This window comes from Macaca mulatta, chromosome 15 (genome assembly GCF_049350105.2).
Source record: "Macaca mulatta isolate MMU2019108-1 chromosome 15, T2T-MMU8v2.0, whole genome shotgun sequence".
Taxonomy (NCBI): Eukaryota; Metazoa; Chordata; class Mammalia; order Primates; family Cercopithecidae; genus Macaca; species Macaca mulatta.
This window is the reverse complement of record NC_133420.1, coordinates 16,876,405-16,892,302: the sequence shown is the minus strand read 5'-3', so window position 1 is coordinate 16,892,302 and position 15,898 is coordinate 16,876,405. Positions and strand designations below refer to the sequence as shown.

Sequence of the window (15,898 nt, the reverse complement as noted above, 5' to 3'; positions counted from 1 at the left end):
CTCGGGTTATGTTTGGTAAAGGGTGCAGGCTCTGGGGTAAATCGCGTGCAGCTGGAACACGCATCGGCTTTGCTGCCATCTGCTAATGTGAATTCCATTCCTTTTGGGGCCTCGATTTCCTCCTCCATAAACTGGTATCCACAATGCCAACCTTGCGACAGGCTCCGTGAATGTGAACGCTGTGAGAGTGCGCGTCTCTCCCTCCCGGGAAGAACTTGGATGGTGTCAGGACTACACTCTCGCTCCGCCTAGGGCCGCTCGCTGGGCCTGGCTTCCTGGCCGTCGGGCTACGCGGGCTCAAAGGACACCATCGCCCTCTTATGGCCCCGGCAGTACTGGACCAAGGGGCTGGGCTCTAGCGCCTTCCTCCAAGCACGGCGGAGGGCGAGGGTCTGGCCGCTCACTTACCTAGGGCCTTGGGGCACTAGCATTCACGTCACGGACTGCCTGGCAGGGCTGACTTTCTTAAGTGTGGTCGTGCGCCTTGCTTAAGTGGAAGAAATGCTGTCGCTTTGGAGATTTATAAAACAATTGGTTCGATGGATCTTTCTTCAGGAGGCAGACTTGGTTTACCTGCTTTTCTGACCACAGTTGATGTAAATGATTTCATTTAATCCTCTTTAGAGTCCCTGTGCATGGGGAATTACCATTCCCAATTAGTTTGTTGTGAATGTAGGGCAAGGAGAGGGAGACGGTAGTGGGGAACGGGAGAAGGGGCGAGGGGGTACGCTCCTATTAAAACGGAGCCGCAGCAAAACCCACAGAGACATGTCTGTTCCCTGCTGAATCCTTAGAACAGCGCCTGGCACACACAGAGCACTCAACTCGCTGTGTAACTAAATGCAAGCCATCTTCGTATTATGTGTGCACTTCCCTTCCCTACCAAATATACCTGGCTTGCAAGGTTTGACCTATACTGTTAGACGATTTTTAACTTGTTTCCAAAAGAAATATTGGAGTAAATTAGCTTGCTTAAAGAAGTCTTTATGAAAGAACAGAACCAAGTGAGAAGTATCTGGAGCCCGGTTTGGAGGTATAGATGATGATGCTGAGCAAGCACCCACGGGGCGGCAGCAATGTAGAATACTGGGGCTACTAGGAACCGTGTGGACAGGGGCTCTTCTCTCTGTTCAAATAGTGTTTTCTGTAGATCCCATCTCTCCATCCTCCTGAGCTCTCTCTTAGAAAATACCGGATTTCAGCAGCTTAGAATCGGACAGAAACTCAGAGGTCCGTTTCTCAATTATCGCTAACCCTTGTAAACAATAAATGGGATGGTGAGTACAAGACAGTTTTGGTAAAAAGTCACACCCCACACAACATGAGATTGTATTATTCCACGGGTGCTCCCTTGCCAATAGTAAACATGGCAGCTCGGCTCCCTTCCCTTCGGGTTCGCCTTAGTGTTGCCAATTGTAAACATGGCCTCCAGGCCGTGAGTTCTCATTGGCAGCTGCTCTGAGTCCCCGCCCTTCCCCGCCCCTCCGAACGCGGCCAGGAGTCGCGGAGTCGGATATCGCGGCTCCCGGCTGAGCTGCGCCTGCGCAACTCATTGGCGCCAAGATGGCGATGGAGATGAGGCTTCCAGCGGCTCGCAAGCCTCTTAGCGAGAGACTGGGTCGCGACACTAAGAAACATCTAGTGGTGCCGGGGGACACAATCACTACGGACACGGGATTCATGCGGTACGTGGGGACTTGGGGGAGTCGAGGCTTCCATAGAGCGGCTTCAGGGCTCTCTGCACGTGGTCCAGGCCTCGTATCCCGGTGTGTCTAACTCCCCGCGGGACCCCAGGCACTTGGTCTGAGCATCCTACTCGCCTCGCTTCCGAGCCTCGTGCTTCTTGCCCCCTGCGTCTTGTGTGTCCCCTTCTGCGTTTGTCTCAGCTCCCTGAAACCCTCCACTCCTGACCTCTGGTGGCTGTGACTTTTGGGTCTTCTGCCTGAAGTCCAAATCTTTGAGCCTTCCTTGTAGGAGACCTGGAAAACCGGGGAGGTTTAGGCGCAGGCTCTCTTTCCAGTTTTCAGCTCTCTGAGGGGACGGTGGGTGTTCTTGGCCGCCTCCTCTTCAGTTTAGAATCCGTAATTGTTCCAGCTTAGGGCAAACAGTTACATTGTGCTGCCTGCACCCATTTATACACATTTTGAATCCAAGGGGTGCAGTACAGTGTGTTGTAGTTAAGAGGGCAGGCTCTTTTTTTTTTTTTTTTTTTTTTTGAGACAGAGTTTCACTCTTTTTGCCCAGGCTGGAGTGCAATGGCGCGATCTCAGCTCACTGCAACCTCCGCCTCCCAGGTTCAAGCGATTCTCCTGCCTCAGCCTCTCGAGTAGCTGGGATTACAGGCATGTGCCACCATGCCTGGCTAATTTTTGTATTTTTAGTAGAGACGGGGTTTCTCCATGTTGGTCAGGCTGGTCTTGAACTCCCGACCTCAGGTGATCCACCCTCCTCAGCCTCCCAAAGTGCTGGGATTACAGGCGTGAGCCACCGCGCCCGGCCGAGGGCAGGCTCTTGAGTCAGACAGTTGGGGTTCCAGTCCAGCTACCATCACATCTTATTAGCGGCATTGCCTCTCCACGGTCAGTTTCCTCATCTGTAAGATAGTGATAATAACAGTATGATACGGTAATGAGGATTAAATGAGATAATTATGTAAGAAAAGAAGTAAAACCAGCCATTATATCATCATCATAGATAACACTAGCGTTTCAACCTTTTTTTTCTGTACATGTATCTATACAAGGGGCACAGCATTCATAGCATTGCCCTTTAACCTGTTAGTTTAAGGCTAGTGGATCCTAGGAAATATTTTTTTTTTCATTTTTGAGACGGAGTCTCTCTGTCGCCTAGGCTGGAGAGCAGTGGTGGGATCTCGGCTCACTGCAACGTCTGCCTCCTGGGTTCAAGCAATTCTCCTGCCTCAGCCTCCTGAGTAGCTGGGATTACAGGCACCTGCCACCATGCCCAGCCAATTTTTGTATTTTTAGTAGAGATGAGGTTTCACCATGTTGGCCAGGCTGATCTCGAACCCTTGACCTCAAGTGTGATCTGCCCACCTTGGCCTCCCAAAGTGCTGGGAGTACAGGCATGCCCAGCCCCTAGGAAATTTTTTTTTTTTTTTTTAATGAGACAGAGTCTCACTCTGTCGCCCAGGCTGGAGTGCCGTGGCACAGTCCCAGCTCACTGCAACCTCCACCTCTTGGATTCAAGCAATTCTCCTGCCTCACCCTCCTAAGTAGCTGGGATTCCAGGCGCACGCCACTACGCCCGGCTAATTTTTGTATTTTTAGTAGAGACGGGGTTTCACCATGTTGGTCAGGCTGGTCTCAAACACTTGACCTCGTGATCCACCCACCTCGGCCTCCCAGAGTGCTGGGATTATAGGCGTGAACCACCGCACCTGGCCAGGAAATCTTAAGATTCATTCTTTCGTTAATGCTTTCAACATATATTTATATTTTGTGCAGTTGGGATATAACGGCAGAGTGAAAAATCTCTGTCCTGGTGGAGTTCTAACGGAGAATGTTAGGCAATAATGCAATGGGGAAAAACGTGGAGCAGGGTCAATGGAATGTGGGGGAGTGGTGGCAACGGGGTGGGCTGTGTTTTCAATGGCACAGTCAAGGTAGGCCTGCTGGAGAAAGTGACACCTGAGCAGACCTGAGTGAGAGGAGTGATTTCCAAGTAGCCAGTCTGGAGAAGGAGCACTGAAGGCAGGCTTTGCAGGGGGAGCTTGTTAGCTTTGAGGAACACATTGTTCTTGAAAGGAGAGAGGTCACCTCGAGTTACCCTGGTATCCTTTCTTTGTACCTTTGCCTTGCATCAGGGGCCACGGAACGTATATGGGAGAAGAGAAGCTCATTGCATCTGTTGCTGGCTCTGTGGAGAGAGTAAACAAGTTGATCTGTGTGAAAGCTTTGAAAACCAGGTGAGAACAAAAGGTGTGTATTCCCTTTCTTGCGGCATCCAGGTTGTACAACCAGGCTTTTTCTGCCCCCTCCATATCCCCTACCCCACCCCTGCCTGCCCTGTCATGCTGTAAGTCTGAGGTTTTGACCATGACTGTAGGTGGGGTGGTGCAGATCAGTGTAGGCTTCAGAGGTTTTCCCATGTTATGTCACCACTCCAAGCCTTGGTTACCTCCTCTGCAAAGTGAGTATAATAGCATGGCCTACTTCACAGGATTTTCTTTTTTTTTTTTGAGACGGAGTCTCGCTCTGTTGCCCAGGCTGGAGTACAGTGGCACAGTCTGCACGCTGCAACCTCTGCCTCCCGGGTTCAAACGATTCTCCTGCCTCAGCCTCCCAAGTAGCTGGGATTACAGGCACTCGCCACCACGCCTGGCTAATTTTTTTATACTTTTAGTAGAGACAGGGTTTTACCACGTTGGCCAGGCGGGTCTCGAACTGCTGACTTCAGAAGATTTCCCCCCCACTTGGCCTCCCAAAGTGCTGGGATTACAGATGTGAGCCACTGCGGCTGGCCTAGGATTTTCTTTAGAATTCAGTGAGATGGTGCATGTAAAGTATTTAGCACAGGGCCTGATACCTAGAAGCATTCAATGAAGATTAGCCCCAGAAAGCAAGCCAGTGAGGTTAGAACAGAGTGAGTGAGGGAGAGAGTAGGGGCAGATATGAGCAGAAAGCTGAGGTGGGCAGACATAGGCCTGCCTTGTAGCCAGAGTAAGCATTTCGGCTTCTACTTTGTGTAATCTGGGAAGCCCCTGGAAGGGGTGGAGCAGAGGAGGGACTTGATCTGGACTTAAGCTCACTGTGGCTGCCGATGGGAGATTGAAGGGGGATAGAGCAAGCTTAGGGAGGTGGATTAGGGACCATACTCATAATCTGAAGTGATGGTGGCTTCGACTAAGGTGGTAGCAGTGGAAGGTGGAGGAGTGATTGGGATCCACATAGATTTTATTTTCTGAGTGTTTTTTTTGAAATCATGAAAAGGTGTTGGGTTTTGTATTCTTTGGACTTTACTGTACATAGGACCCAGTCAACTGTGAATAGAAATAATTTTACTTCTTCCTTTCCAATTTGGATGCCTTTTATTTCCTGCATATGTTTTAAGGGTAGAGCCAGCAGGATTTGCTACTGGACTTGTCCTGAAGTGTGTGAGAGAGAGAGAGGAATCAAAGAACTCTCCAAGGTTTATTGGCCTGAGCAACTGGGGATGGAGTCACCATTGACTGAGATGGGGATAACTCATCCCCTACCTCGGTTTGCTACGGAGGACTGGAGGGGGCTGTGGGAAAGCTTAGTTTTGGGCGCGATACATTTGAAAATGCCTATTAGTCATCTAAATGGCAGAGTTGGGTAGCTGGCAGTTGAGAAGGATTTGGAATTCAGGAGAGTGGCACAGTGACAGCACAGAGTGGTATTTTAATGGTATTAGATTGAGTGGCCGAAAAGCGAAGAGGTCTAAGGACTTGGCCTCAGCACCGAGTACGTCTCATTAGAATTGTGGATGAGGAGCTAGCAAAGGGGCTTGAGAGGAGCAGGCAGTGAGTGAGTGGGAGAGACATGAGCAGACTCATGCGGTTGGCGTCTGGCTCAGATTTCCTTTCTCTTCCTTTGGCTGGTGCAGAACTCATCCGTGTGCCACAGGAAAATAGTCCATGTTTTTCAGTGTCATGTAATTGAACAAAATAGGGGGTTTTTTTTGGCTAAATGAACTACTTGAATAGCGATTTGTTTGAGGTTAATGGAGACTTTATACATGGAGGAATGTTTGAAGTTAGCAATTTCTGAAAATAAGTCCAGACAATATAGTTACATGAATTTGCTGAATGTGACGCCTATTCAAGGCTTTCACTCTGTTAAACCAACATCTCAAATGGTGTGTGGTCTTGTCAGAAAGTCTGCTCACAGATGCACGAATCCCTTGTGTTTTATCTTTCAGATACATTGGTGAAGTAGGAGACATTGTAGTGGGAAGAATCACAGAGGTAACGTCGATATCAGATTGGTGTTTACAAAGTCGAGGCAGGCTGGCGATTGTATTCATGGGACAGTCATTCCACTTGTAGTTACATGAAAAAGGCATTCGTTGCATTTGGCTATTGTGTGGCCTCTGATGTAAATATGTGGCTTGTTCGATTTGGGATTACTGGTTACTTTCTTTTTCTTTTTTTGAGATGGAGTCTCGCTCTGTTGCCCAGGCTGGAGTGCAGTGGCGCGATCTTGGCTCGTTACAACCTCCGCCTCCAGGGTTCAAACGATTCTCCTGTCTCAGCCTCCTAAGTAGCTGGGATTATAGGCACCTGCTACCACGCCCGGCTAATTTTTGTATTTTTAGTAGAGACGGGGTTTCATCATATTGGTCAGGCTGGTCTCAAACTCCTGACCTTAAGTGAGCCACCACCTCGGCCTCCCAAAGTACTGGGATTACAGGCGTGAACCACCGCACCCAGCCTTACTGGTTACTTATGATGTGAACTCCTGTCCCTGGAGCATGTGTCCAGGTGTGGAACTTGGCTTATAGGTTCAACAGAAGAGGTGGAAGGTGGAGACCAACTCCAGGCTGGATTCGGTCTTGCTGCTCTCGTCCATGAACCTTCCTGGAGGAGAGCTGGTAAGGGCTACAGCTGGGGCCATGGACTGGAGCCCAGTGGGCTGGGGGGAGCTGTGGGACCCTTTGTTCCACCAGAGGACTTTGCTTTACACTGAGGTTACCCCTTTGACTCCCGTTTGTCTGCTGTGAAGTTTGCTGTCTGGATGTGTATGTAGACTTTTCACCCTGTCCAGGTCTCCCGAAAGAGGGAGCAGTTGGCATACGGTAGGATCAGAAACATCCATGGGGTGGGATCCCAACAGAGAGTTGGGGAGAGAAGCTCTTAGATGCTGCTTGTTAATAGCTTTCCTTTTCTGGACGTATCAGCTTTGCACAGTGAAGATGTTCCTTGGAAAGCTGTCTTTACGTTAGTTTTTTGTGAATTGAAAGGCATTTGGTTATTCCAGACAACCACAGTAACTAAGCCACAGCCTTTTGTAAAATACCATGGTTCACCTTTATCTTCAGTCCAGCATGTATTTACAGAGAGGCTTACTGTGCCAAGCTCTGTGCCAAGTGCCAAGCACGACTGAGTTCCCCAGCAGGGGATATAAGATAACTGACCCAGTATCTGGCAGTAGAAGAATAAATAAGCTGTGGTTATACAAAAGGAGTGGTTCATTCCAGTGAGAGAAGCTCGTAGGAAAGACAGGATGGAGAGACTTTAAATAACTAGTTCAGGGAATCTGAGATAAAGGGAAATGTGTGAGCAGAGATATATCCAAGCAGGAGTTAGTCTGGTCCTGCTGGACCACAGAGAGCTGTCATGGAAGATGAGTGTGGAAATGTTGGCTGGGTGAGATTGGGAGGGGTTGGAATGCTCCTCAGGGAAGGGAGGGAAAGAGGAAGAGAAGAGGACTATGGAAAAGTCTCTTGCGATGGAAAGTCGTGATTATCACTCATTCCCCTCAAGTGGCTCGGGTTACCTACTTTTGCCATAGTTCTCAGTGTTTGAGTATTGTGGTTGGCCTCAAAAATCTCAAAAGGAAGTGAAAGAGAAAGAAGTGATGGAGACCTTTCTGAGGACCTGGCTTCAGTAATGTCATTTCTTTGTGTATTTCAGAGGAGAAGATCTGCAGAAGATGAGCTTGCAATGAGAGGTTTCTTACAGGAAGGGGACCTTATCAGTGTATCCTGTGCTTTGCACTGCAGCCTCTTCATGCTTTTCTGTGGGGCTGGGAAATGGGCCTTCCATTGTATGTCTCTGACGGAAGAACCGTTAGACCAGGTGTCGGGCTCTGCTGTGTCCTTTCTCGGTCTCCTTAACTCAGGCTGACTCCCCAGCTCTTGTTCAGACCTGCTGCTAAGTCATTTCTTTGGGTCTTGTAACTTATGGTAGCCTGTGCTTGAGGCTTTTGTTAATGATGTTAACTTTTAGCCCAGGGAGTGGAAGAGGTGTTGTTCACATCAAGATATTAATGACAGGCCGAGTGTGGTGGCTCATGCCTGTAATCCCAGCGCTTTGGAAGGCCAAGGAGGGAGGATTGCTTGAGCCTAAGAGTTCAAGACCAGCCTGGGCAACATAGCAAGACCCCCTCTCTACAAAAAAATAAAAATAAAAAATTAGCCGGGCATGGCGGCACATGCCTAGCTACTCAGGAGGCTGCGGCTGGAGGGTTGCTTGAGCCCAGGAGCTCAAGGCTACAGTGAGCTCTGATCACACCACTGCATTCCAGCCTGGGTGACAGTGCACGACTCTGTCTCTATTTTATGTTATTTAAAAAAAATTTTTTTTTTTAAGACGGAGTCTTGCTCTGTTGTCCAGACTGGAGTGCAGTGGCATGATCTCAGCTCACTGCAACCTCCGCCTCCCGGATTCAAGCAATTCTGCTTTAGCCTCCCGAGTAGCTGGGATTACAGGTGTGTGCCATGCCCTGGTAATTTTTGTATTTTTAGTAGGGACGGGGTTTCACCATATTGGCCAGGCTGGTCTTGAACTCCTGACCTCAGGTGATCTGCCCACCTTGACCTCCCAAAGTGCTGGGATTATAGGCATGAGCCACCATGCCTGGCCTTTAATTTAATTTAATTTAATTTTTTTTTTGAGACGGAGTTTCGCTCTTGTTGCCCAGGCTGGAGTGCAATGGTGCGATCTTGGCTCACCACAACCTCTGCCTCCTGGGTTCGAGCAATTCTCCTGCCTCGGCCTCCTGAGTAGCTGGGATTACAGGCACCTGCCACTACGCCCAGCTAATTTTGTATTTTTAGTAGAGACGGGGTTTCTCCATGTTGGTCAGGCTGGTCTAGAACTCCCGACCTCAGGTGATCCACCCGCCTCAGCCTCCCAAAGTGCTGGGATTACAGGCATGAGCCACCGCGCCTGGCCTTCTGTCTCTATTTTTTTAAAAAAGATATTCATGACAACCAAGGGGAGAAGTGAGGTCACAGTGATGTCCTCTGGGTCTGTCTAAGATTGTTGAGCCTGGACCATTGGAGAGGGGAGGAAAAGATGGAGGTGTGGGGTCAAGGGGCAGAGGCTGCAGAGGACAGGACAGTGTGTGGCCGAGGCTACTGTTTGTTCCTTCATCACCCTGGCCAGGCTGAGGTCCAGGCAGTGTTCTCTGATGGAGCTGTCTCTCTGCACACGAGGAGCCTGAAATATGGAAAAGTAAGTTGGGCTCTTGATGTTCCTGTTTGCTGACTGAGATTGCAAGGCTATTTCTTAATCCCTATAGCTCTCTGGAATTCTGGCCTAAAGAACCCCAGTAGCTAAGCATTAATAGAGGTTGGCATCCCACAAACTGATCGTGTTCCTTAAACATGACATGAGGGTTCACAGGTCAGGGTTCACAGGGTCATGGGTCAGTAGCTTTGTAAAGAACAAGTTTTATCCTTTTTCTCCAGGGAGACTGACTCTTTGGACAGAGGAGCCCGTCCAACTGTGGGCTGGGAGGTGCAGCTGTCTCTCTCCCTCCAGGGGGCGCTGCAGCTCAGCACTGGGGCCGGGGCTGAGGCGGTCCTGGGAACAAAGGGAGGCTGGGCCTGGAGAAACAACCCTTGGACAAGCGTCCAGTCAGTCCAGTGGATGTTATTGCTGGCAAAGCTTGCTCTGTCATCTGAGCCTCTAAATGGAATTTCACTGCTTTTCTTGTACGAGGTTGCATTATTGAAGCTATTTATTATTTTAAGGAGAGCATACTTCCTAAAACAAATTAGGATTTACTAGTCTCTCAGCTTTATCTGGGTGAACACTTTTATTTTCTGAGTGGAACAAAACCTCTTCCCTTAATGGAGTGGCTGCAGCCAGCCACGTTCAAGTACATGGAGTAGGCAGAGGACTGCTGCAGTATGCTGACTTTTGCAACCCTGGGTCCTGTGGACTCGCCCTTGGCAGGACATGCACTTGAGCTGGCCTGCCAGGACCAGACATGGATTTGCACCCAGCTCTACCCAGCTCCTTACCTACCCAGAGGCACACATCTCACAGGCAAGATGAGTGTTTGGGGTTCAGGTATGAGCTAGGGTCCTGGAACAACACAGTGCTACTGGACCAGCAGGAGGCTTCAGCTCCCTCATTGGCTTCAACTTCTCTAATGTCTGGCACCTGAGTTCTGGCTTAGAGTGCAAGGGAGACTGTAAAGGGAAATGACAGAGAAGAGCATTGAAAGTCACCTTCTGCTGGGATGTATGAATAGCCTCTGAGTCCCCAAGTGTTCTCTGCAAAAATGTGTACTATGGGTGTGCGTATAGGCGACAGCAATTGTAAACAGGAAGGACACCAATTTGAATATACTTAGGATGTGTATTCTGTAGTCTCCTTTTCATTCATCCCACTGATGATCCTGTAGTGACCTAGCTTTGTGATGTATTTCTTTAGCTAGGTCAGGGGGTTTTGGTCCAGGTTTCCCCCTCCCTGGTGAAACGGCAGAAGACCCACTTCCATGATTTGCCATGTGGTGCCTCAGTGATTCTCGGTAACAACGGCTTCATCTGGATTTACCCAACACCTGAGCACAAAGAAGAGGAAGCAGGGGGCTTCATTGCAAACCTGGAGGTGAGCAAACACTGTGGCCACTGTCGGTGGGAAGGATGGGACTCAGTCTTTGCTGTGTTTTTGTGGCCAGTGAAATTGGTGGTTTTTAGCTCTATTACTGCTGTAGGCTGAGTCACTTTGACTTTCCATCAAGGTGTATTCATGAACCCCATATTATCTTCTCTCTTCTAAGGAGATGGTTCGATGTTTGTTGGTGGCAATGGCAAAGTTGCAGGGTAACGCCGAAGAGCCACTGAAGAAGCCATTCTTTTTTCTGTTTGTTTGTTTGTTTGTTTTGTTTTGAGACAGAGTCTCACTCTGTAGTGCCATCTCGGCTCACTGCAAGCTCCGCCTCCCGAGTATAAGAGATTCTCCTGCCTCAGCCTCCCGAGTAGCTGGGATTACAGGCGTGCCCCACCATGCTCTGCTAATTTTTGTATTTTTAGTAAAGATGGGGTTTTACCATGTTGGTCAGGCTGGTCTCGAATTTCTAACCTTGTGATCCACCCGCCTCGGCCTCCCGAAGTGCTGGGATTACAGGCATGAGACACTGCGCCCTGCCCCATTCCTTTTAATCTCCCTTGGAGTTAGCTGTTTGGTTGGTTTGGAGTTCCAGGGTGAAGTAATTTATTTGTGATTTTCTGTGGCTGGTCACGTATTTTGGTCCTGTTTATATTTCCCTTCCCTTCTCCTCTGTGTCTCCTTATAGCCTGTCTCTCTTGCTGATCGAGAGGTGATATCCCGGCTTCGGAACTGTGTCATCTCGCTGGTAACTCAGAGGATGATGCTGTATGATACCAGCATCCTCTACTGCTATGAAGCATCCCTTCCACATCAGGTACTCTCCTTAGGACCTCTCACTTCTTCATTGATCTGTGAGCTGCTCTGTTGTTTGCGCAGAGACAATGTGCGTGTCTCCCAATACTTTCCAGACATCCATCAGTATGAACTGGCCTGAAACAGCCCTAATGAGTGTCTGGTAGATCTTTCCCTAAGATACTTGCAGGATTCTCAATGCGTAGTGTCAGTCTAAGGATTTTAGGGCTGGAGGTGTCAGGTGGGACTAGTTTATGAGAGCAACCTCGGACTGCATCTTACCTATCCCAGATTTCAGCCAGCTTTTGGATGGATGTCAGAATAATTGTTCTTGTCGGCTACATCCCAGAGAATCTTGCTGATGTATCAGGCTGCTTTAGCAGATCATATCTTGTAACGCTTAGTCTCTGAGACATGAAAGGAATACAGAAAGTTTATGTTAACGGCTTGATTTATGTTTGGATTGGCTTGGTGGTCTGTTTATGGTTGGTTTCTCTTCTGAACAAATGCCTTTTTCCCTTTTTTAGATCAAAGACATCTTAAAGCCAGAAATAATGGAGGAGATTGTGATGGAAACACGCCAGAGGCTTTTAGAACAGGAGGGATAAGGAGGTGCTCCAGAAGGACAGGACTGTGGACCTTGCAGGAGTGAAGACTGTGATGTGTGGTCCCCATATGTGGCTCAGCGAAGACTCGAGAGGTCATTACTTTGTCTGCATTGACAGCCCTGTGACTGCCTCCAGCCTACAGGCCTGCTTTCTCCTGTCCTAACACCAAGCCTGGGTGGCAGATGAACAGTGCTCCCTTGGGTTGCCGGCTGAGTCCCAGCATTAGGGAATAGTTTCAGGTCTTTCAAAGTGCATGGTGTTCCAGTCGAATGGCCTCCCATCCTGGAATAATATGGAGAATCCTTTGTCTTCCACTCACTGTCATTCACAAGGCACAGTGCCCCATGAAATTGCCCCAGTAGAAAACATGGCATCCCTGACCCCCAAATGGTCTGTTTTGGCCTCCATTCCTATATCCTTTAAATGACTGAGAATGCAGCTGGTAAAGTTGGAAGAATAGTTAACCAAGCAGGCCAGACGCGGTGGCTCATGCCTGTAATCCCAGCACTTTGGGAAGCTGAGGTGGGCAGATCACCTGAGGTCGGGAGTTCGAGACCAGCCTGGCCAACATGGTGAACCCCATCTCTACTAAAAGTACAAAAAATTAGCCAGGTGTGGTGCGCACCTGTAGTCCATAGCTACTCGGGAGGCTGAGGCAGGAGAATCGCTTGAACCTGGGAGGCAGAGGTTGCAGTGAGCTGAAATCTCGTACCGCAGTCTAGCCTGGGTGACAGAGCGAGACTCTGTTTAAAAAAAAAAAAACACAAAACCAAGCAGACTTTTGCTTGGTTGGAATCTGATTTTCTGTTGCATATTCCTTATAGCCATAGATGCGATTATGTCCATACCAGGCTGCCTTAATCTGTCCTGCTTGGAGGGTGACTTGTAAGATGCTGAATTATTCATAATAGGGTGAATGTTCTGGGTCCATGTACTCTGAGAAACATGAAAATAAACTAAGAAAAATGGAGACTGGAAAAGCAAAGCTGTTTTCCTCCTATAATTGAAGTAGTAGTGCATTAACTTGTGGATAATTCAGGGTTAAAGGATAAAAAGACGCCATAATATCCTTTTTAAAAATGTTCCCCCAACCTACATCAGGGCACCATTTTTCGATAGTCATCAGAAAAAACAATGCACAGGAATTCTCACATTCTTCAGCATGCCACCACGCCTGGCTAATTTTTTGTATTTTTAGTAGAGACGGGGTTTCACCGTGTTAGCCAGGATGGTCTCCATCTCCTGACCTCGTCATCTACCCACCTCATCCTCCCAAAGTGCTGGGATTACAGGCATGAGCCACCATGCCCGGCCTGGTCTAGATCTCTTGACCTCGTGATCCACCCGCCTCAGCCTCCCAAAGTGTTGGGATTACAGGCGTGAGCCACCGCACCCAGCCATATTTTTTGATATTTATAGATGTCTTTTTGTTTTTGAAACAGAGACTCTGTCACCAGGTTGGAGTGCAGTGGCGCAATCTCAGCTCACTGCAACCTCCGCCTCTTGAGTTTAAGCGATTCTCCTGCCTCAGCCTCCCAAGTAGTTGGGATTACAGGCTAATTTTTGTATTTTTAGTAGAGATGGCATTTTACCATGTTGGCCAGGATAGTTTTGATCTCTTGACCTTGTGATCCCCCCGCCTCAGCCTCCCAAAGTGCTGGGATTACAGGCATGAGCCACCACGCCCAGCTATAGAGCTATAGATGTCTTAACATCATTGTTTTCTGTTCTTTTGTTCTGGGTGATAATAAGGAGCTGAGGACAGCTGAGGAAGGGCTTGGCAGACAAAATGCCTTCGACAGAGCCCTAACTTTTTAGGAGACAAGGTGTCTAATCCAGGCTGGAGTACACTGGCATGATCATGGCTCACTACAGACTTGGACTCAAGCAATCTTCCTGCCTCAGCCTCCCGAGTAGCTGGGTTTGGTTTTCACCAGGGTCATATGTCAGCTTATTTACCCTCCTTACTCCGTGTCCCCCAGCCTGCCAGCCTATGCTGTTCAGCCAGTATCTGCTGAACGGTGATTACCTACTAAGTGGAACTAATAAAAGTCTATCTAAAAGCAATCTTTAGTGATTAGCTCCTTGCAGTGGCCCGCTAGAGGGCGCCATTGTTAAGTGTAATTCCGGTAGGTTTTTTTTTTTTTTTTTCCAAAAAATGGAATAAACTGAGATCTTTACCTGGGTACTGAATCCCTCTAGCAACTTGGGGTGTTGCTTTAACTGAATCACTTTTAATTAAAATATATGAACTTGAAGGGATTTATTCAATATTTGACAATATTACTCAATATTACTTTTTTCTTTTTTGAGACAAAGTCTTGCTCTGTCCCTCAGGCTGGAGTGCAGTGACGGGATGTCAGCTCACTGCAACCTTCACCTCCTGGGTTCAAGTGATACTCTTGCCTCAGCCTCCTGCATAGCTGGGACTACAGGCGCCCACCACCATGCCTGGCTAATTTTTTTTTGTTTTTGAGATGGAGTCTCACTCTGTCACCCAGGCTGGAGTGCAGTGGTGTAATCTCGGCTCACTGCAACCTCCGCCTCCCAGGTTCAAGCGATTCTCCTGCCTCAGACCTCTTGAGTAGCTGGAACTACAGGCATGTGCCACCACACCCAGCTAATTTTTTGTATGTTTAGTAGAGACGAGGTTTCACTGTATTAACTAGGATGGTCTCTGTCTTCTGACTTCATGATCTGCCCACCTCGGCCTCCCAAAGTGCTGGGATTACAGGAGTGAGCCACCGCGCCCAGCTGAATTTTTATATTTTTGGTAGAGATGGGGTTTCGCCAGGCTGGCCAGCCTGGTCTCGAACTCTTGAACTCGGGTGATCTGCCCGCCTTGGCCTCCTAAAGTGTTGGGATTACAGGTGTGAGCCACCGTGCCCAGCCAAGCAATATTTGTTTCTGATTGTCAGGCATTTGCCAGGCTTTGGATTCTAGTTTTTAAGCCCTTAAAAGTATCATTCAGGGCCTATGTTCTCAGGACCTCTGTGCCTCGGTTTTTAAAAAGGCATCATTCTACAGTATTATACAGGGATTTTAAAAGTACAGTGCATCAGCTGGGGGCGGTGGCTCACACCTGTAATCCCAACACTGTGGGAGGCTGAGGCGGGTGGATCACCTGAGGTCAGGAGTTCAAGATCAGCCTGGCTAACATGGTGACACCCCATCTCTACTAAATATACAAAATGAGCTGGGCGTGGTGGTGGGTGCCTGTAATCCCTCAGGAGGCAGAGTAAGACTGTCTCCAAAAAATAAAAAAAAAAGTACAGTGCATCTCTAGAAAAAAATATTAGAGTCTAGGCATTGGGCATAGGGCTCACCTAAAACGAGAAAATGACAAAGTGGAAAACTAGGGATAGGCCTTCAGATCAAATGCAGTTGACCTCTGCTATGACTCCCAGCAAGCACGGTCCCAATCTTTGTGGAAAACCAAACAAGATCTAGTTTGATTCTCATTAACCCTGTCTCTACAAAAAAAAAAAAAAAAATCGTAGGTGTGCTGGCATGTGCCTGTAGTCCCAGCTACTTGGGAGGCTGAGGCCAGAGGATCACCAGAACCCAGAAAGTTGAGGCTGCAGTGAGCTGAGATTGTTCCACCACACTCCAGCCTGGCCAACAGAGTAAGGCCCTGTCTTCAAACAAACAAACCAAATTAAACAAAAAACCCAAAACCCTTGTAAAGTAAGCTGTAGGACCTCCATTTACCAGTGAAGAAATGAACTCAGAATTAAAGGGACTCGATGAAGCCCCTTTGCAGTTGTGAATCAGTGTAGATTGAAGCTCTAGGGAGGTGTCATAAGTCTGTCCCATCCTCTAAAGGATGGGCTGGGCTGACTGAAAGTTTATGGACCCAGAAATGTAATTCCAGCACTGAGGCTGATGTTTTGTTTAGACGGTTATTTTGTTTATTGCCCATCCCTCCATGTAGGTTCTGTGAGGG

The 15,898-nt window shown here is 48.3% G+C and overlaps 1 protein-coding gene across 7 annotated transcripts; it reads left to right on the top strand.

Moving 5' to 3' along the window:
- Positions 1 to 1,542: 1,542 nt before the first annotated feature.
- EXOSC2 (exosome component 2) lies at positions 1,543 to 14,019 on the top strand. 7 transcript variants are annotated; one of them, XR_013405382.1, is made up of 10 exons: positions 1,543 to 1,685; positions 3,827 to 3,928; positions 5,905 to 5,950; positions 6,487 to 6,576; positions 7,619 to 7,684; positions 9,095 to 9,163; positions 10,373 to 10,549; positions 11,238 to 11,366; positions 11,872 to 12,420; positions 13,622 to 14,019. XR_013405382.1 is itself a non-coding variant. In XM_077967507.1 (9 exons), the coding sequence occupies exons 1-9, from the start codon at positions 1,564 to 1,566 to the stop codon at positions 11,950 to 11,952; spliced, it is 882 nt and encodes a 293-aa protein (XP_077823633.1). In that variant the 5' UTR covers positions 1,543 to 1,563; the 3' UTR covers positions 11,953 to 12,937. The 7 variants fall into 7 exon arrangements, 4 of the variants coding, with proteins under 4 accessions (XP_077823633.1, XP_077823635.1, XP_077823634.1 ...); XR_013405381.1 differs by having other exon boundaries at positions 13,245 to 14,019; XR_013405383.1 differs by having other exon boundaries at positions 11,872 to 12,434; positions 13,648 to 14,019.
- Positions 14,020 to 15,898: the final 1,879 nt, after the last annotated feature.

What these genes read in the sequence shown, in the direction of transcription:
- EXOSC2 (XM_077967507.1), top strand. Translation starts at nt 1,564, where the DNA reads ATGGCGATGGAGATGAGGCTTCCAGCGGCTCGCAAGCCTCTTAGCGAG. An exon ending in CCTGAAATATGGAAAAGTAA is followed by an intron (nt 9,168 to 10,376) that starts GTTGGGCTCTTG and finishes TTCTTTAGCTAG; the next exon opens with GTCAGGGGGTTTTGGTCCAG. An exon ending in GCTTCATTGCAAACCTGGAG is followed by an intron (nt 10,550 to 11,237) that starts GTGAGCAAACAC and finishes GTCTCCTTATAG; the next exon opens with CCTGTCTCTCTTGCTGATCG.